This window comes from Mobula birostris, chromosome 7, assembly GCF_030028105.1.
Source record: "Mobula birostris isolate sMobBir1 chromosome 7, sMobBir1.hap1, whole genome shotgun sequence".
NCBI classification, from domain to species: Eukaryota; Metazoa; Chordata; class Chondrichthyes; order Myliobatiformes; family Myliobatidae; genus Mobula; species Mobula birostris.
In genome coordinates this window covers 159,813,265-159,835,663 of record NC_092376.1, presented here as the reverse complement: position 1 = coordinate 159,835,663, position 22,399 = coordinate 159,813,265, and the positions used below count along the sequence as shown (strand labels likewise).

At 39.4% G+C, this 22,399-nt stretch overlaps 1 protein-coding gene across 1 annotated transcript in view; it reads left to right on the top strand.

Annotated features, from left to right (window-relative positions):
* wwc1 (WW and C2 domain containing 1) overlaps positions 1-22,399 on the top strand; it is a 96,813-nt gene that overhangs the window by 41,462 nt on the left and 32,952 nt on the right. The window contains exons 3-9 of the mRNA XM_072264020.1: positions 2,586-2,789; positions 5,526-5,602; positions 7,387-7,466; positions 13,943-14,072; positions 15,075-15,221; positions 20,583-20,656; positions 21,557-21,799. Coding sequence (XP_072120121.1) covers positions 2,586-2,789; positions 5,526-5,602; positions 7,387-7,466; positions 13,943-14,072; positions 15,075-15,221; positions 20,583-20,656; positions 21,557-21,799 — 955 coding nt within the window. The remainder of the gene's footprint in view (positions 1-2,585; positions 2,790-5,525; positions 5,603-7,386; positions 7,467-13,942; positions 14,073-15,074; positions 15,222-20,582; positions 20,657-21,556; positions 21,800-22,399) is intronic.

The following is a 22,399-nucleotide window of genomic DNA, read 5'->3' as shown; positions in this document are numbered from 1 at the left end:
GAGAAAGCAGAATAATTAAAATGGCATAACATGATTGGGTACAGACTGTATGCTTTTTATGAAAGCAATGCTGTTTAACAAACTTATTAGGATTTGGATATGTAACAATCAAGTAACTAAGTGGAATTTGATGGATTTGGTATATTCGATTTTTATTCCATTCCTGGAATTCAGAAGAATTAGATGGGGAACTTATGGAAACATATAATTATAAAAGGGACAGTACTGTACTTGTAAACGTGCAGTAGAGAGAAAATTTGTAAGACTGGTGGGAGCAAAGGGTGTCAAGAATAGCGAGGGCGGAGTGCTAGGAGGAATATGGGCTAGGTAGCAGAGAAGGAGTGCCAGGAGCAGGGGGTGGTAAGGGTGCAGACACATATAGCCCTGAGACTAGATTTGTTTCCAAACAATTGGTTTATTGATCATTACAGAATGTCTTTCTGGTGCTTCCTGCTTCCTCCCCTCTCCCTTTCCCTTATCCCAACCATGATTCCCCACGCCCTGCCCCCTTCTCACTCTTATTCCACAATAGAGGCCCATATCAGAATTAGGTTTATCGTCACTCACATATGTCATGATTTTCTTTTAATTGTGGCAGCAGTACGGTGCAATACATAAACTTTTAGGAAATTCTTAGACACTATATATGTATACACCTAAGACTTTTGCACAGTACTGTAAGACAGGCAGAAATGTTGTTTCCATTGGTAGTTCAGACTAGAGCTAGGGGAGATGGCCTCAAGGTTTAGGTGAAAAGATCTAGGATGGAGATGAGGATAAATTGTTTTTCCCAGAAAGCAGTGATTCTCTGCTCAGGGAAGTAGTAGAGGCTACCTCATTAAATATACTTAAGACACAGTTAGATAGATTATTCATAGCCGGAGAATTAAGTGTTTGGAGAAAAACTGAGCTGACTCCATGGTCAGATCAGCTATAATGTTGTATGGTGGAGCAGGCTCGATGAGCTAGATGGTCCATTCCTGCTCCTATATCTTATGTTCTTATCTAGTTTATTGAATGTTGCAATGATAGGTGGGGAAGCAAGTCTTGAGGTAGACACGGAAGGTTTATGAAAGGACAGAACAGAAACATGGCACCGTTTGATTGGTATGAATGACTAAATAATTCAGAGAGATTTTAGTACCCCCATGTAAAGTGAGCAAAGCTATTAGAGCTGCTCTCTCACAGATTCAGTGACCCAGGTTCAATCATGATCTTTGAGATGTGCTGTTTTATGGACCTTGCACACACTATATGTAACACAGTGGGATTTCCTGGGAGTTCTTGTTTCCTCCCACATATACAATAGGTTAACTGGATTGTTCCTGGTCTGTAAAACTTGGGATGAATTGATCAGAATGTGGGGACAATGGGTTACAGATAAAGTTAGTGGGGCAGAGGGATTGCACTGTGTGCCAGAATAAATGATGGGATAAAGTTGCCTCCTTTTATGTTATGAGTAAATATGGAAATACATAGCATGTTTAAATAATTAAGCTAAATTGGAAGTTGTGCTGTTTTTCAAGGGGATTACGCGTGGTGCGGTGGAGATCAGTCTCTACCAAAGGAGGTGTAAGGCACTCCTTCTCTCCGTTAGCTCGCAGGTCACCCTGAGGGAAGTTGTAGCACCTGCTTGGCGCCCCATTCAGGGTCACGTGATGCCATGGGAACAGATGCTGGGTGATCATATGAGTGACTGGTGCATATCGCATGTCCTGGTTATGCGACCACTGACATCAGGCAAACAATCTCTGAAGAGTATTGATAATGGTTATTGTCACCCGTCTTGTAAAGACATTGCCCAGATGAAAACAATGGCAAATCACTTCTATAGAAAAACTTGCTAAGAACAATCATGTTAATGGGATCATGATCGCCTATGTCATATGAAAAGGCACATAATGATGGAACAAAAGTTAGTGTCCACTGAGCCAAGCAGTCTTAGTGTCCTCACTTAAAGAAGGATATATTTAATGGTTGTACGGTGCAGTTTCACGAAACTAATTCCAGAGTGAACTTGTGCTGCTAATTTTAAAAACCAAATCAGGAGAGGTGATCTCATTTGAACATACTATTTTGAAGAGACAGAATAGAAGCTCTGAGGAAGTTTTGCTGTGAAGGTGGAAGAAGGGGTCTCACAATAAGAAATTAATCACTTAACAATGAGATGAGGTAGAGTTTCTGCTCTGAGTGTTCTGAGCCTTTTGCATTAGGAAGTTGTAGATGTTACCTTTGAGGCAACAATGATACTTTGAACCACAGGAGAATGAAAAGCTGTAGGGTTGGCTGAGAAAGAAGAGATAAAATCAAAGATTGTTGCAGCAGACTCAAGGGGCTTCTTGGGTTATTACTATTCTTATTTTTTATTTTCCCGTGTTTTTAGAAATCATAAATCCACAGTCCCATTATTTTGCAGCTTTTTGGGGTAAATAACTGTAAATTAGTGTATGTTCTCAGTTTAAGTCCCGTAATAATTTACGGATAGTTGAACCTGATACATCTTGAAACCTTTTGCATGTTCCACATTTCCTTAATTGTTTTAAAATGTGAATTTAAATACAGTATCATGATTTATTACCTTTCAGAGACAACGCAGGTGGAGGATCCTCGGGCTCAGTGGCGAAGGGAACAGCAACGCATGTTGAAGGACTATCTGGTAGTAGCTCAGGATGCACTGACTGCGCAGAAGGAAATCTACCAAGTGAAGCAACAGAGATTAGAATTAGCTCAACATGAATACAAGCAGTTATATGACGTTTGGAAAGATAAATCTAGTTCCCAGACCAGCTGTGAGTATTGTTTCTAGTCCAGTTGTTTCTTTTCTACATACAGAAGTATTGGTTGATTTTTAAATATAATGTTACATTAGCATAGCCTTTCTTTCACTGATCTTCATGCACAGATTTTGTAATGAAGTTTAGGGTAAAATTGCATGTTTCCAGTCTTTTTGATGCTGAATTTGTAATTTTCCTTGTTGGTTAGAGTAGCTTGGTCCTAGCTATTTGGATTACCATTTTGGGGTAAAATGTTTTTGTAGGAATGGAATAAATTTAAATGTAGATTCACTAGAATTAAACCTTGCTTTAATCTGGAGGTCATTGGCCTAGAATTCCCAGGGAACAGGCACTTGCCATTTTCTTGGGGTCTGGGTTGACACCTGCCTTCCATTGGCAGCTTTGTCGCTAAAGTTGGCTCTGATTTGATTTTGTTAGGTTGTTCAGGTTGTAAATCCTTTAGAAATGCCTGGTTGCTATTAAAACATGCCCAGGCTGAACCGGCCATCAAAGTTTAGTTCTTAATAAATGCCTCTAACACTGGAGAACATTCACAAAATACGAAGGTTATTTTGTGATAAAATGAACAAGTAAGTACATTTATGAGGTATGGCAGTGTAGTGGTTAACTTTACATTGTCAACTGAAGGATTGGGGTTTGATTCTTGCTGCATTCTGTAAGGAGTTTGTACATTTTCCCTGTGACTATGTGTGTTTCCTCTGGGTGCTCTGGTTTCCTCCCACATTCCAAAGGGATACGGTCAGGGTTAGTGAGTTGTGGGCATGCTACGTTAGCACCAGAGTGTGGCAACACCTGTGGGCTGCCTAGCACAATCCTTGTTGATTTGATTAGCTGTAAACAATGCATTTCATTGTATGTTTCGATGTACATATTACAAATATTTCGAAGTAAATTTATTATCAAAGTATATACATGTCACCATATACAACACTGAGATTCGTTTTCTTGCAGGCATGCTCAATAAATGCATAATAGAATCAATGAAAGGTTGCACCAACTTGGGTGTTCAAGCAGTGTACAAAAAATAAACTGCAAATACAAAAAGAAAGTAATAATAATGATAATAATAACAAATAAGCAATAAATATCGAGTGCATGAGATGAAGAGTCATTGAAAGACAGTCTGTAGGTTGTGGGAACATTTCAATGATGGGGCTTGAAGATGAGTGAAGTTATCCCCTTTGGTTCAAGAGCCTGATGGTTGAGGGGTAATAAATGTTCTTGAACCTGGTTGTGTGAGTCCTGAGGTTCCTGTGCCTTCTTCCTAATGGCAGCAGCAAGAAAAGAGCATGTCCTGGGTGGTGGGGGTCCCTGATGATGGATTAGATTAGATTAGATTATGAGGACATGCAGTCCTCTTTTATTGTCATTTAGTAATGCATGCATTAAGAAATGATACAGTATTCCTCCAGTGTGATATCACAGAAACACAGGACAGACCGAGACTGAAAAACTAACAAAAACCACATAATTACAACATATAGTTACAACAGTGCAACAATACCATAACTTGATGAAGAACAGGCCCTGACACAGCAAAAAAAAGTTCAAAGTCTCTCGAAAGTCCCACATCACACACAGATGGAAGAAGGAAGAAAACTCTCCCTGCCATGCCTGACCACGGTCCGATTCCGAGTCATCCGAAAACTTCGAGCTCTACTCAGCCCTCCAACACCGAGTACCGAGCACCATCTCTGCCAAACGCTTCGACTTCAGCCTCGGTCGCCAGCAGCAGGCAAAGCCGTGGATTTTGGGGCCTTCCCTCCAGAGATTTTCAATCGCACAGTAGCAGCGGCAGCGAAAACCAGGCATTTCAGAAATTTCTCCAGCTGTTCCTCTGCTTCTCACGTCTGTCTTCATCAAATCAGAATTGTGCACGGTGTCCTACTTAGAAATACGATATCATTTCACCGGAGAGCTGTGTCGCGCTGCCATCTTCTCCTCCTGCCTATTTGCTGCTTTTCTGCAACAGCACTTCATGAGGATGTGCTCAATGGTGGGGAAGGCTTTACCTGTGATGAACTGGGCTGTATCCATGATTTTTTGTAAGATTTTCCATTCAAGAGTGTTTCCATACCAGGCTGTATGCAGCTGGTCATGATACTCTCCACCATACATCTATAGAACTTTTAGATGTCATACTAATAATAAAGCTAATCTTTAAATTAACTTCAGTTAAGGAAATTTTGATAATCTGAAATATACATTTTTCCTTCTACAATTTCTGAACGTTCTCAGTCAGAAACTGTGACACTGGCGCTACAATCCTTCCTGTTTCAATGGCTTTAGTTTTACAACACTTTGTAAATGAGATTTATTGAATGCTATGGTACACTTATAGATATTAGATAATGGAATTGAGTAAAACACTCCTTGTAGTCAGTATTTAGTAAATGGAATGAATGCTGTCAGCCAAGCTGTTGGCAAACTTTTATAACTTGCCTGTTCCTTTCCAAATTTGGAGATGTACCCAAGTTCCTGACAACTATGTAAAGAATTGTTTGCAATACCATGTGGAACTACAGATATTTCTTTGAAAATCAGGGCTAGTGGATTATTGTTAAGGAAGTCTCTGCAATCTGGAAAGATTTTCTAAAAAGTGGTGGGTTGGCAATGTCTTACATTTCCACAAGAATTGCAGTGATTAAATATGACCTACACACATTTATTTTTATTGTACTTTTAAAAGCCAAGATCGTGATTGAATATTTTTGTGCTTTTTTTTTTCAGTATTCTCAAGCTCTTCGTCTAGTACTAAATATGATCCAGACATTCTCAAAGCTGAAATTTCAACAACCAAATCAAGAGTAAGAGCAAAAGAAATTCTTTAATCTGTGATAATCAAATTATGTAGAGCCACCACATTGGCTATTCCCAGTACCAGTTCAGAGCTGATGCATATTGTTGAATCCAGGGTCTTAAAGCAAATATCCTATAGCTTTGTAGACATGGCAAGCAACAGATTTAATCATTCACAGCTAGATCTGGCTAAGTCACATAAATAAGAGAAAATCTGCAGATGCTGGAAATCCAAGCAATACACACAAAGTGCTAGAGGAACTCAGGAGGCCAGGCAGCATCAATGGAAAAGAGTAAACAGTTGACGTTTCAGGCCGAGACCCTTCATCAGTCACATAAATCTATCAAGCTCAGTTCACGTCAGTAAATATTACTATTTTACTCCCAGAACATCAGAGGGCAATGTCTTAAATCCAATCAATATTCAGCCACTTTTCAAAAAGCTTTCGCCCATCATAAATTCAGAACTGGGTATGTTTGCTGCTAATTTTATAATATTTATTTCATCTGTAACTCCTCAGCAATGTGATCATGGCTGATCTTTTATCTCACCATTTTACAGCACTAATCTCATTTGTCTTGATTTTCTTAATATTTAAAAATTAATCACCTTCATATTTTTACTCCGTGAATGAGTCAGCACAGCCCTCTTGGATAGAGAATTGAAAACATTCATTACCCTTTAGGTCAAGAAATATCTGCTCAATTTTGTCCTAGATAACTAACAACTTATTTTGAGACTGACCCCTGGTTCTAGACACCACAGCCAAGAGAAAGATTAATTTCATATCCACCACGTTAAGATTTTTAACGGTATTGTATGGTTCAATGAGATCCCTTGTGAATGAGCCAATCCATGATGTCTGTACCAAAATAGTCATCTCAGGAATCAGTATGGTGTATCTTTGATGGTTTCCTCCATTACAGTTATATCCATTCTCATGAACAAAGATCAGAACTGTACAGAATATTCTAGATGCAATCTCGCCAGAGTAATATATAATTGCATCAAGATGTGACTATACTCTTGTCCTTAAAGGGGGTGATCTCACATTTTTTCTACATTATATTGGGCACTTAACATATCTTCACCAATTCACTTGACCTGTCTCTTTTCCCTTGAAACCTCTAAGTATCATCCTACATCCTTCCTCATTTTTTTTTTACGGCATAGATACAGCTCAATCCTCTGACTTCTTACAGCAGATTGTTAAGTCCTCCAGATTCCAGTATCTGCTCTCTTTTGTATCTCCTACATGGCTATTTATCATCAACAAACTTAAATATAGTATACTTGATCCCCCAACCCAATAGTCAGTCCATCAACACTGATCACTATGGCAACCCACTCGTTAGAGTCTACCAACCTAAAGAAGATTTATTTATTCATGCTATTTCTGTCTATTCACCAATCATTAATGTACATTAATGCATTATCTTCAAAATCATGCTGTCTCATTTCATTGAATAATCTCATTTGGCATTTTATCACAAGCTTTCTGTAAGTCCAAAGACACCACCCCATCATCTATTCTGTGAGTTATGAACTTGGAAGACTCCTGATATGTCAGACTTCAGTTTGTGATTTAGTTTAATCATGGCAAGACCTGTTCATTACAGTATTGAAACATTTAAAATTTCAATACATATATTAAGAATTTATAATGCTTTGGCAATATGCCTTTTGTGTGCTGAAGTGGCTACTGCATATTAGCATTACAAATTTCCAAAAAAGCTGATACGTGACTTTTCAAGAATAACGCAGAATCATTATATTATTTTTTTAACATAGGTGAATAAATTGAAGAGTGAGCTAACTCATATGAGACATGAACTGCAGTATAAAGAGCAAGGATTCGAAACTCTTAAAGCGTGAGTATAAATTTCTAAGACCTTTTTTTTGAAAACTAATTTCCTTCTTATAGATTTATAGATTATGAAAAGGAAAAAAACATGACTTTTAGCTTGAACATAGAACCAGCCTATAACCAAAGCAAGAAGTAGTGATTATAGTGTTTCCATACCAAAGTTGGTAAGGCTGCAAATCTTATGCAGATTTTAGGTGGGAAGTACCTCAAAATAAGAATGTTGGATAGATTCATTATGCTGAAAAATTCATTTACAATGTGGAAACAAATGAAAAGAAAATGGGGCATTCTTTTTACTCATTAAGTAAAGATAGGATTTAAAACATTGACCAAAATCATGAAGGATTAAATAACAGAAGATTATCAACATGCCTGTGAATTAGTAATAGCAGAGTGCTAACTCAGAATTAAATAAATAAGAAAAAAAATTGTCGTAATTTTCACAAAATGCTCTCAATGTGCAGATTCCTTTATTATATGTTCATATTCCATGGCATTTGGGATTTTTTATGATTGAATTATTTGAGAATGAAGCAAGGTGAAGCGGGGGGTGGCTTCAGAAGCTTGGGAAAGAATGGATAAAAGGGAAAGAGAGTACAAGGGAGGATACTGAAGTCTGGAACCAAGAATAAGACATAGGAGGATTTTTAAAAAGGCAAAAAAGTGGATAAGAATTTAACTACAGGTAACATGGAGACAAAATTGAAAAGAATGGTGATGAATACAGGACTTGAATGTTTTACAATTATGTAAATGCGTACTGTCTATGAAATAAGGTAGATGATCTTGTAACGCTCTTAGGAATTGGTAGGGATGACGGGGTGAGCATCACAGAATTGTGGTTGAAATAGATCACTTAACATCTAAGGATACACATCATATTGAAAGGACCTGCAAATGGGCAGGTGGGTATGGTGACTCTCATTTAAAAATGAAATCAAATTCTTGCAAGAAGTGACATAGGATTAGAAGATGTAGGATCATTATGGTAGACTTAAGAAACTGCAAGGGTAAAAAGACCTGATTGGAGGTTTCAGGCTGGTGCTGAATCCCAAGAGAAGGAATTTGCAAAATGCCTACAAGATGGCTTTTTAGAGCAGCTTGTGATTGAGTTTACTAGGGGAAAAGCAATTCTGGTTTGAGTGATGTGTAATGAACCAGATTTGATTAGGGAGCTCAAGGTAAACTAACCCTTAGGAGGCAGTGATCATAATATGATAGAGTTCACCCTGCAGTTTGAGAGAGAGAAGCTCAATCAGACGTATCAGTATTACCATGGAGAAAGGGGAACTACGGAGGCATGAGAGAGGAGCTGCTCAAAGTTGATTGGAAGGAGACACTAGCAGAGATGACGGCAGAGCTGCAATGGCTGAAGTTTCTGGGAACAATTTGGAAGGTGCAGGATCAGTTCAATCTAAAGAAGAAGAAGCATTCTAAAGGAGTATAGAGCAACAATGGCTGACAAGGGCAGCATCAAAGCAATAGAGAGGACATACAACATTGCAGAAGAAACAAAAGTGTGAAAGCACGTAACCTCAAGGATGGTTTCTACCCCGATATTATGAGACTATTGAATGCTTCCCTAGTATGATAAAATGGGCTCTTGGCCTTACAATCTTCCTTGTTATGATCCTGCACCTTATTGTCTGCCTGTACTGGGCATTTGCTGTAGCTGTTACTCCTTATTCTGCATTCTGTTATTGTTTTTCCTTGTGCTACCTCAATACACTGTGTAATGAATTGATCTGTCTGAACAGTATGTAAGACAAGCTTTTCACTTTACCTTGAAATAAAACCAGTTCCAATTCCAAAAATATTCAAGATCTCTAAGACCTTTAGGTTTGTAGGGATGATTTTAGAGACAGAAATGGGCGTTAGAGATCAGGTTCAGTTTTGGGGACAGAGATGTGGGGGAATTACAGATCAGGCTGGATCTTAGGCCTTCACTCTGTGTTCAAAGGCCAGTGATATGGTTGTGTGATCCGATATCTGTATATTGATGTTGGGCTGGCAAGCGCTGCGAACAAAGACTAGCAAGTTCAAGAGCGCATGGTCCTCTCAGATCAGTGGGTTCCAGGGAGTCCATGCGGGCAGGAGGAGTGAGGGCCAGTCACCCTCTAGGTATATGAGTCAGCGAGTCTGGAGTTCAGGGCAAGTTCTGGGGTTGATGCGGAAGAGTGAAGCCTGAAGCCTGAAGACTGATCATAAATCTGGATGTCATGGCCTGATGCCTGAATCCCTGAGCCTGCGAATCTATTGGGGAAGTGAAAGGTTTGAAGTCTGCGAATCCACTGGAGGCTAGAAGTCCGGAGGCAGCCTGTCCTGAGATTGGGGGACTGTCTGTGTGAGTGAATTGAGAGGACGGAAAGGGGCTTGTTTCCCTTTCGTGTTTTTTTTGTTGCTGTTGTCCTGATCTTGTTTTGCTTATGTAGTTCTGCAGAACACTGGGGGCAAATTATGTTGCCGCCAGAATGTGTGCTTTCCCCCAGCATACAGTATCCTTAGATTGTGTTGGTTGTTAATACAGACTGCATGTTTCGCTGTAGACTTTGATGTGCATGTGATGAATAAATTAATCTGAAAGTGAATGGCTCCTTTAGTTAGCATGAATGCAATGGGCAGAATCACCACTTCTTGCAGTATAAATTCCTAAGATTTTATGACACCTGACCGATGATCTTGTTTAGACTTGTAGATAAATGCCTTTGGAACGTGACTTGAATTTTGATTATCAGTAGCTTTGTTGGTAATAAAATACATGGAAATTTAAAGCAAGTTCCTTTATCTTTTCATCTTTGCTTCTTTGCATAAACTTTTGTTTCCTATTTTAGTAACTGCATATTATGTTTGTGTTGTTGGATAGCTTTTTGTTCTTGTTCACGGCATTTTGTTTGTTTGGATCGAAAAGTGCTTGCCACAACTCCTAAAGAATGATTGCTGAGAAATTAGATCACACGTCATCTTTTATTGTATGTCACAAGAACCAGCTTCTGCACAAAATAATAGAGATTGTGAACAGAGCATGAATCGAGAACAAAATATCCATTGCAGATTTCACCATACATCTACTACCACGTAGAATGTATGTGTATGTATATGACTGCATATAGATGTGCATGCACATAATACACACAAGGCCCCAAATGTACACAGAGATACTTAGTAATGTACAATATATAGCTTGTTACTCTTTTAGGGATCTCCTAAGTACAATGGAGTGACCTACACCATCTGCATTCTGAGGTCTATTTTAGCAACTTTACTCACCCCATTACCCTTCTTCTATACTGACAATTCTGGTTCCTTGGCAGTGCCCCATCTAATTTCATTTGTGTGTTCTGAAGAAAATGCTTTATCTTGGGAAAGGCCATGTCAGTATTACTGTAGAATTTCTAAACCGAGTACCCATGTCCAAAATTGTTATTGCCTGCTGTGCTGAAATCATTTCATGAGCTGAGGAAATTTGGCTATTAGGAAAATAGTAGTAAACTGATTCTATGAAATAAATTACTATTGAAAAAGGATCTAGTGTTTTCCCAGCGTACTTGACGAATAAACTCTTCTTGGGTTTCCAGCTAGATACAGCTATCGATTTTAACCAGTGTTTTGATGGCAAACTCTGCCATCTTCATCAGGAATGCTGCCTGGGCATGTCTGGTCCAGTGGTATTTATACCCTTGTCACCTCATCCAATCAGGTTTCTACTCTCCCACCTGTGAAAGTCAGCCATCCCAAGTCCCAGATCATCTTTGATCCATATAAGCTGTGATTTGAGCTTCCATATGAGTTTGTGGATAGTATTTATCTGACATTTCTTCAGGATCTGGGCGATCCTTCCAGAAATTGTGGAAATATAGGGAAGACACCTAATACTATTTTCTGTGACAGCTTGTACTTTATTATGTGCAGAGAATGGATTATGGGGTTTTACATTTGAATTATTTTTACTGATAATGGATGTTAATTGCTCTCTATGGTATTTGTTTCTCAGAAAAAGGGATATATGTGAATAATCATTAACCCCTTCACCCCCACCCCGAACTAAAACCTGAAGATAGCACCATTTTTCATTGTTGTATGGATGTAGTTTGTGTGATGAAGATTGTTAGCAGAATGTAAAAATGATATCTATCTGGAAAGTGAATGTCATCTGTTTAGGTTATTAAGCTGTTAATATATAGAAGACCAATAAATATTTGTTCAAAGAGCATTCAGTGGTATGCAAGACCAAGATATTTTGTGCAACTAGCATGACTTATGGCCTCAAATGCCTTTTCTGTCCATGATTCACCATTGATCCGAAAAGGTGACCCAACATAGGAAGGATGGACCTTGGCGCAGTGTATGAAAGGTACTTGCTTGTCAGGTGAGGATCGAACAGGCGGTCAAAGTGACAAGGGGTTAGGCTGGCAGGTTGACATCAAGGACTGTGGAGCATTGGAGAGTTTGGAGGAGGTTAGCTAATTGCATGAGAATGTCAGGTCAGCAAATCTGTGATTGGGTTGGCATGTCTGTACCCATGGGCTGAAGATAATGGGTGAATTATGAGTTGGAAATAAGTGAGTTGCGGTTTAGGCAGGGAGACCCAAGTAAGTACAGAAAGGGGATGTGTCAGAAGTGAGTTGAAAGTTCAAAATTCCTCCGATGGGGCTTACTCAGGCAGATTCCAGCATATCTGGCTTCCTCTGTGCATGAACATGTCAGGCTCAGAGGACTCAAGGAGGTTTGCAGACTTTGTCAGTTTGTTTATTTATTTATTTGTTTATGGAATGTGGGTGTCATTGGTTAAGCCACGTTTTATTGCACATCTGTAATTGCCGTTGAGAAGCTGGCAGTGAGCTGACATCTTGAAAGGCTGCCATCCTGATGGAGTGCACTCTCACAGCGCTATGGGTAGTTTACTTAGATCCGGTATTGAAAAAAAAAGCTAAAATATTTCTATATTAAGAAACTGCATCTTGGAAGGGAACATTGGCATGGCTTTTCCGTACATTGACTACCTTTATTTCTTTGCCAATAGATGTTGTGAGTTTAGGAAGTGCAGTAAATCCCTGAACTTCCTTTCTCTTTAATTTCCCATTGAAATTGAATCACATGTCATATTCTCATGCTGTAGGTTCTGGTTTCTAGGTAACCATCTTATTTTGTGACTGTGGAGTATATCCTGTACTTGAACTCAATGCACTAATTTATTGAATACAGGATTGCATAATATATTGTCTTAGAAATTACCAAGATAAAGTATTGATATAACTGTGTTAATCAATTAATTAAAAGCACAGAAAGGCCCATATCTAAACACAGGCATTAAAATCAATTTACTTAAAGCAGGATCTATTTAAAAAGTGTATTTGTCATCACTGCAGCAATTTCTTCTTGATTTGTAAGGGCATCAAAGGGAGAAGACAGGAAAATGGGGTTGAAAGGGATAATAGATCAGCCAGGAATAAATGGTATTATTCTGCTCCAATGTCTTATGATTTTATGGTCTAAAATCAGGGTAATATCTCCAGAAATATACATTGACTGGAGGAGAGTTGTGTGCAAATTACTTCCCTTAATTCAATTATTTACTTTTAGTAATGCACAGGGGAATTCCTCAATCATCCTCACTTTGAATAGGAATGGTATTAACACTATATTTATAGTATGTATTTGCACAGTAAAATTTGGATATTGTAAGCTTGCTGTAAGTTGCTCTGCTTCTGAGCAAGCTGTGCTATAGAGATATGTTGCCAGTAGATCATGCAAGCAATGAGGTTGATGTATTAGACTTCTGGATATTAACAAGCATGGAGAGGAAAATTATAATCTACTAATGTGAGGATTCTCATTTCTCTTGATCCTTAATTGTCACTTGAACTTGGAAAGAAACATTTTCTTTAGTTTCTCTTTATATTTATTGTTTCTTGTATTGCTTTCTTTTTGTTCATGTCAATTGCTATAGAGTTGTAAGTTCTAGCTTGCTTTCTCTGGATTAGACTGCATATCATAGTGAGAATGCTTCAGTCTCTTAGTTGGTAGAGCTATGATTTGTCCATCTCTCAAATTCTTTTTCTAGAATGCCAAATCTTGTGTTGTTTCATGTTACCTGAAATTGCTCTGTAATAGTGCACAAAATACAAACCATTCAATATTTCATTAATTAGCTTAACTCACAATGTAATATTGTACTTATTAACTATTGGATTTCTATGATTTACCAAAATAAATGTTTATTTTGTCATTATTGTATTACCTTTTTATTACATACAATTTAATCTTAACAGAACAAAATGTATTTTAACATACTATGAGCTTTGTTCTTTGTTAAAAAAGACACTATACTGGATACAATAGTTTTGAGGTTAAGTTAATACATCATCTGACACCTATCCTTGAAAACATTTTTATCTTTTGCTTACTTTAAAAATAAATTTGCTCTAGTCAAAAATACTGGATTAGTTACTTGGAGATTGTTACATGCATTTTTAATTCCAGAATTGACCTAAAGATGTCAGGAACACGAGGAGGATACAAACTTGATGAAGCAAAGGCGATTGTGAATGAAATGAAAACCATCAAAAAGGCTATTAGCTCAGGAGAGAAGGAAAAAAGAGACCTCATTCAGGTAGAGTCAAAATGATTTCAACCAGTCACCATTCTGAAACCTGTGTTGTAAATTATGAAATCTTTCTAATTAGGGATTGGTTTTAGAATAGGTAGTTATAAGTAACAATTGCTGATTAAATTTGTCAAAATTTACTTTAATACAAAAACTGTTCCTTGGAAGACCTCTCAGGATAAAGGGTGTATTGTTTTAAAATATGGTTCCTGTTGTACACCAGCTATGATATTGACTTGACAGAGGAAGATCTTGGTCCAAGAACAACAAATCCAAGATAATTTGAAGGCAGGCTGCGGTACAGACTTATCATATGTATGTGTTTACAGTGCTTTCGTGGACAGATGAGGGCACATGTACTCACACATATGTGCACGCCAGTCATACACACAAGACACAAACACAAATGATGCTCCCATATCCTGTTCCTAATGTAAGCAGATTGTGGCTTACTGCTGCTCTCTGGATGGAACACTAGGTTCCCATGATGTCTTCAAATATACAGAACCCTTTTCCTGCAGTGTCTGTTAACATGCTTTGTGACGGATAACTTCATAGGAAGAGTATAAATTGTAAGTGCCTAATTGCAAGGCCGAATATTATAGAATAATTATTTCAGGGCTTTGAGATGCTTTAGTAACGTAAAGCCCTAATTTTTGGAGTGCAGTAGCTTTCTTCTCCATTCACTGTTGGAAATAATGTTGAAAAATGCAATGGTGCTCATTTACATTAAACGATATAGGGGTTGGGCAAGAACATGGATTTGAGTTCAGTGGTTATCCTTGCCTTTTTTGAGTAACAGAAATGTGTTGGAGGGATGCAGTATGTGGCTTATATTTTATTTTTCGACATCAGTGCAAAGTATACAAGTATTATAGAATAACAGGATTAAAATTCATGCTTGTCATTTGAATTGAGATAGAACCTATTTCAGTTCCATATATTTGTGCAAAATGTTTTTTCTTTAATTCTTTCTTTTTCCCTTAATTTGTTATCATTTGTCTTTAGTGCCTGGCCAGATTTAGAGACAGTTTCCGACTTCAAATAGGCTTTCAATCTGATCTCTGCAATAGTCATTCCTCGCTAGTAAATTCAAAGCAACCTGTTACCCGCCACTGTTCAGATGCTGGATCCCAGACAGATATCTCAGGAGAAGTGAGTATAAATTCTGATATGTTTCATTTGTATAACAATGAAAATAATCAATGCAAATCAGCAGTTACCTCACACTTATCTGGGTTGAACTCCATCTGCCACTTCACAGCCCAGTTTTGCATCCTATCACTGTCCCGCTGTAATCTCTGACAGCCCTCCACACTATCCACAACACCCCCAATCTTTGTGTCATCAGCAAATTTACTAACCCATCCCTCCACTTCCTCATCCAGGTCATTTATAAAAATCACAAAGAGTAGGGGTCCCAGAACAGATCATGGGGTACTTTGTCAAATGCCTTGCTGAAATCCATACACACTATATCTACTGCTTGACCTTCATCAATGTATTTAGTCATATCCTCAAAAAATTCAGTCAGGCTCATAAGGCATGACCTGCCTTTGACAAAGCAATGCTAACTATTCCTAATCATATTATGTCTCTCCAAATCTTCATAAATCCCGCCTCTCAGGATCTTCTCCATCAACTTACCAGCCACTGAAGTAAGACTCACTGGTCTATAATTTTCTGGGCTATCTCTACTCCATTTCTTGAATAAAGGAACAACATCCGCAACCCTCCAATCCTCTGGAACCTCTCCCGTCCCCATTGATGATGCAAAGATCATTGCCAGAGGCTCAGCAATCTCTGCCCCCCCCCCTCCCACAGTAGTCTGGGGTACATCTCATCTGGTCCCAGTGACTTATCCAACTTGATGCTTTCCAAAAGCTCCAGCACATCCTCTTTCTTAATATCTACATGTTCAAACTTTTCAGTCCACTGTAAGTCATCCCTACAATCGCCAAGATCCTTTTCTGTAGTGAATACAGAAGCAAAGCATTCATTAAATACCTCTGCTATCTCCTCTGGTTCCATATACACTTTTCCACTGTAACACTTGATTGGTTGTATTCTTTCACGTCTTATCCTCTTGCTCTTCACATACTTGTAGAATGCCTTGGGGTTTTCCTTAACGCTGTCCGCCAAGGCCTTCTCATGGCCCCTTTTGGCTCTCCTAATTTCATACTTAAGCTCCTTCCTGCTAGCCTTATAATCTTCGAGATCTCTGTCATTACCTAGTATTTTGAACCTTTTGTAAGCTCTTCATTTCTTCTTGACTAGATTTGCAACAGCCTTTGTACACAACGGTTCCTGTACCCTAACATCCTTTCCCTATCTCATTGGAACGTACCTATGCAGAACTCCATGCAAATATCCCCTGAACATTTGCCACATTTCTGCCATACATTTCCCTGAGAACATCTGTTCCCAATTTATGCTTCCAAGTTCCTGCCTGATAGCCTCATATTTCCCCTTACTTCAATTAAACGCTTTCCCAACTTGTCTGTTCCTATCCCCCTCCAGTGCTATGGTAGCAGAGATAGAATTGTGATCACTATCTCCAAAATGTGGACCAGTTTCATTTCCCAATGCCAGATCAAGTACAGCCTCTCCTCTTGTAGGGTTATCTACATATTGTGTCAAGAAACCTTCCTGAACACACCTAACTCCACCCCATCTAAACCCCTCACTCTAGGGAGATGCCAATCGATATTTGGGAAATTAAAATCTCCCACCACCGCAACCCTGTTATTATTACACCTTTCCAGAATCTGTCTCCCTATCTGCTTCTCGATGTTCCTGTTACTTATTGGGTGGTCTCTTTAAAAAAAAAACACCCAGCAGAGTTATTGACCCCTTGCTGTTTCTAACTTCCACCCACAGAAACTCCGTAGACAATCCCTCCATGACTTCCTCCTTTTCTGCAGCTGTGACACTATCTCTGATCAACAGTGCCATGCCCCCACCTCTTTTGCATCCCTCCCTGTCCTTGCTGAAACATCTAAAGCCTGGCACTCGAAGTAACCATTCGTGCCCCTGAGCCATCCAAGTCTCTGTAATGGCCCCAACATCATAGCTCCAAGTACTGGTCCACGCTCTAAGCTCATTCACTTTGTTCACAATACTCCTTGCATTAAAATAGACACATCTCAAACCATCGGTCTGGGCGCATTCCTTTTCTATCACTTGCCTATTCTTCCTCTCGCACTGTCTCCAAGCTTTCTCTATTTGTGAGCCAACTGCCTCTTCCTCCGTTTCTTTAGTTCGGTTCCCAGTGATTCTAGTTCATACTCTCCCCAACAGCCTCAGCAAACCTCCCTGCCAGGATATTGGTCCCCATCGGATTCAAGTGCAACCCGCCCTTTTTGTACAGGTCACACTTGCCCCAAAAGAGGTCCCAATGATCCAGAAATCTGAATCCCCGCCCCCTGCTCCAATCTTTCAGCCATGCATTTATCCTTCACCTCACTCTATTCCTATACTCACTGTCAACGTAGCACAGGCAGAAATCCCAAGATTACCACCTTTGTGGTCCTGCTTCTCAACTTCCTTCCTAACTCCCTGTAGTCTGCTTTCAGGACCCCCTCCCTTTTCCTACCTATGTCATTGGTACCAATATGTACCACGACCTCTGCCTGTTCTGCTTCCCACTTCAGGATATCGTGGACGTGATCAGAAACATCCCGGACTGTGGCACCTGGGAAGCAAACTACCATCCGTGCTTCTTTCCTGCGTCCACAGGTCGCCTGTCTAACCCCCCTTAACTATAGAGTCCCCTATCACTGCTGCCATCCTCTTCCTTTCCCTACCCTTCTGAACCACAGAGCCAGACTCTGTGCCAGAGGTGTGGCTACTGTTGCTTCCCCCAGGTAGGCCGTCCCCTGCAACAGTACTCAAACAGGAGTACTTATTGTTAAGGGGTACAGCCACAGGGGTACTTTCTGGCTTCTGACTCCTGCCCTTCCCTCTCCTGACTGTTACCCATTTACCTGTCTCCCGAGGCCCCGGTGTGACTACCTGCCTATCGCTCCTATCATCACCTCTTTACTCTCCCTGACCAGATGAAGGTCATCGAGCTGCATCTCCAGTTGCTTAACACGGTCCCTAAGGAGTTGCAACTTGACACACCTGGTGCAGATGTGGCCGTCCGGGAGAGTGGGAGTCTCCCAGACTTCCCACAACTGTCACTGAGCAGAGAACACCAGTCTTGCGCACATACTTCCTGTCTGTATTCTACACAGGCAACCTACCTCGCCTTGACCCGTTGTAGCCGAAGCCCCATTGAGCCAAAGCCTTCCTACTCTGTCGCCCGCTCCACAAAGCTGTCTCCTTTTAAATTCTTCTCGTGGTTCTACCTGGCTGACGTCCATGCACTTGCACAGTTGTCCCCCGATCAAACTGCTGAAGAAATAACCATCTCCTTTTAAACACTCCTTGCTTTTCGAATAATTCAATCTAAAACCAGTGTATTATGCCTGAATAAAGTAGACTACAACAGGATGAGGGAGGAGTTGGATAGGGTAGACTGGGAACACAGGCTATATGGTGGGACGTTTGAGGAACAGTGGAAGACTTTCAAAGAGATTTTTCATGGTGTTCAACAAAAGTATATTCCAGTTAAAAGCAAGGACAGTAATGGTGGGGAGAGCCAGCCATGGATAGCTAAAGAAATAAAGGAAGGCATCAAAGTAAAAGCTCGTGTGTACAAAGTTGCCAAGTGTAGTGGGAAGAAGGAAGATTGAGAAAACTTTAGAAAGCAACGAAGAACCACTAAGCAAGCAATAAAGAAAGGTAAGATAGAAAGTATACAATATAAAAACAGATAGTAAAAGTTTTTATAATTATATAAAACGGAAAAGGGTGGCCAAAGTGAACACCTAAGTCCCTTGGATGGTGAGAATGGGGAACTTATATTGGGGAATGAGGAAATGCCAAAGCTTTGATTGATTATTTTGTTCGGTCTTCATGATGGAGGACACATCTAACGTAGCGAAGAAAGATGATGTGGATGTGCTGGGAGGTGAGGACCTTGATACAATAGCTATCACTAAAGAGGTTTGCTAAGCAAACTTGTGGGCCTAAAGGAAGACAAGTCCCCTGGTCCTGTTGGAATGCATCCCAGGGTACTGAAAGAAATGGCAGTTATCATAGAGACTTTGGTGATAATTTGCGGAAATTTTCTGGACTCTGGACAGGTCCTGGCGGATCGGAAGACGGCGTATGTCACGCCATTGTTCAAAGTAGGATATAGGCAAGTAACTATAGGCCAGTTAGTTTAACATCTGTAGTTGGAAAAATGCTTGAAGCTATCATTAAAGAATAGTGAGGCATCTGGAAAGAAGTGGATCCATCAAGCAGACACAGCATGGATTCAGCAAAGGCAGGTCCTGTTTGACAAACTTACTGGAGTTCTTTGAGGGTACAATGACCGCAGTGGATAGAGGGGAACAAATGGGTGTTGTTTACTTGGATTTCCAGGCAGCATTCAATAAGGTGCCAAATAAAAGACTTATCCATAAGATAAGGATGCATAGAGTTGGGGATGATGTATTAGAATAGATAGGGGATTGGTTAATCAATAAAAAGCAGAGAGTTGGGATACATGGATGTTTCTCTGGTTGGCAATCAGTGGTGAGTGGTATGCCACAGGGGACGGTGTGGGGCCCGCAACAGTTCACAGTATACATTAACGATCTGGAAGAGGGGACCGAGTGTAGTGTATCTAAGTTTGCTGATGACACTAAATTGAGTGGAAAAGCAAATTATGCAAAGGACACAGAGAGATAAGTGAGGGATAAAGTAAGGACCGGCCTGAAACATCAACTGTGCTTTTTAGCATAGATGCTGCCTGGCCTGCTGAGCTCCTCCAGCATTTTGTGTGCGTGCTTGGATTTCCAGTATCTGTAGATTTTCTCTTGTTAATGTTCGTTGGGAGATGGTTAGAGTACACTATAACTAGGGAGATGATGAAGAGGGGTTTGGTGCTGAAGTAGGGTGGTTTAGGAGAGGAGATCAAAAGATCCAATAGAGGATCTAGCCCATGTGGAGAAAGGTAGTGAGAGCTGGAGTAAAATTCAAAGGAATTGCTATAAAGTGGTAAGATATATGGGAAACTACCCTGAAGAAAATCGACCCTGGAGAAAAACAGCTCTTTGTCTTCTAGCTAAGATCAATGCTGCTGTTTGTGACTCATACGACTTGCATAATGAATGAGTGTGGTAGAACTCTTCCCCATGTTGCCCTCCATCTGTCAACGTTGTGTCTATTCACTTTATTTGTTCACACCCCATTGCTGATGTGTTATGACCTGCTCACAGTGCACTTTTTCCTCTTTGCTTTAAATCGTTGATAAACATGGCTGTATTATAAACAATAGATATGGCACTGTTGATTCTAAAATGACTGTCAACATAATGTAAAACTAATTCGCAAATATCGACTATATGCTGAAAAATGAAAAATGCCTCAAAAGGCTTCTTTTCTTTAATTTGTTTTATTTTTAATCTGTTTTGTATTTAGTTTGTTTGTGGTAGAAACACCAAATTGGCTGACAAGGTGAGGCTTAGCCTGCAGTATGAAGAATCAAAGAGAAGGTCAGTGCACAGTTAATTATTTTTTCCCATGCAATTTGAAACAATTGAAAAATTGTCTCCAGAGTATGAACTGCCACAAAAAACGGTCAACATATGAGGTTCTGATAGCTGCTTATCAATTGTCTGAACTGCTTATGTCCTGGAGGGTACTAAATTTCCTAAATGAAATTAAATGACTGAAATACTATAATATTTATTTGTCACATACACATTGAAACATATTGAAATGCATCATTTGCATCAGCAACTGACACAGTCCAAGAATATGCTGGGAGCAGCCTGCAAGTGTTACCATGCTCCCGGCATCAAATTAGCATTTTCACAATTTACTAACCCTAACACATACATCTTTGGAATGTGGGAGGAAACAGGGGTACCCACGCAGTCATGGGGAGAACATATAAACTCTTTACAGACAGCAGGGGGAATTGAACTCAATTGAGAATTGCTGATGCTGTAAAGCTTTGCGCTAACTGCTATGGTGCTGTGCTGTACCATGGTTCATAAATAATTTTCATATTGGTATTTTTCTCTCAAGTTACTTAACATTTTATCACATAAGCATAGAATTGTATCAGTTAACTTGAAATGAGGCATTAGTTGATACAAGTTAGATTTTTAATCCCAAATTTCAAATGGGAAATTGTTACCAAGCGTGTGCACAATTTTTGGGAGTTACTGATATAATTACCGATGTAAAATTAACAAAAATTCTGTTAAATTATTATTCCATTGTAAAAATGTAATTAAATTATGCTTGGTTCTACCATAGTGTATGCTCAGACTTAAAATTGATTGAACTTGAGAATGCTGTAGGCCCAAAAGATGGGTTCAAAGACAAATTATGATTGTCTGCCCTTCTGGTTTAGTTTTCAGTGATTTTTTAAAATTTTATGACAGGATTTCAAACATCAAAATTGAGCTGGCTAAGCTCACTAGTGAGACATGGCCTGGAGTATTGGATGCAGAGCGAGACAGACTTATATTGATTAATGAGAAAGAAGAGCTATTGAAGGAACTGCAGTTTATAAACCCTCGCAAATGGGTACCCAGTGAGGTGGAGCGGCTGGAAATGGAACGAAAGCAACTAGCAGAGGACCTACAGGTAGCAAGAGATACACAAAGCAAAGCACTCACAGAAAGGTTTGTAATCTAACTTACTGAAGTAGTTTCAATGTCATATGCAATTGCCTAAAATGTATGTTTTAGAAATTATCAATTTGCAAATAAAATAATTTGCACTTGCTGAATGAAAACTGGTAGAAAAATAAACCAGTTGAATTGGTTATCTTGCTCAGTTCAGCAGAAATACAACAATGAAAACAAGCTGATGATCGTAGAATTTTAGAATCATAGAAGTCTACAGCACATTACAAGCCTTCGGCCCACAATGTTCTGCCAACCATGTAACCTACTCTAGAAATGGCCTAGAATTACCCTACCACATAGCCCTCTATTTTTCTAAAGCTCCATGGACCTACCTAAGAGTCTCTTAAAAGACCCTATTGTATCTGCTAATGATGATACAATGGATTCCGGTTCATTGGGGCAGCCGCTTATATAGGACAGCTCTTAAAGAACAAATAACAAATTGAGAAAACAGCCTTCATTTATTTGGGATATTACTCCACTTAGTTGGGGCAGGAGTCTATTGCTAAACGGTTTTTAAATAGCATCAGTTGCATATGTTTGTGTTCAAAAAGCAGTGATTTTCGTCTCTGATAGCTGGCAGGAAATAAGCAG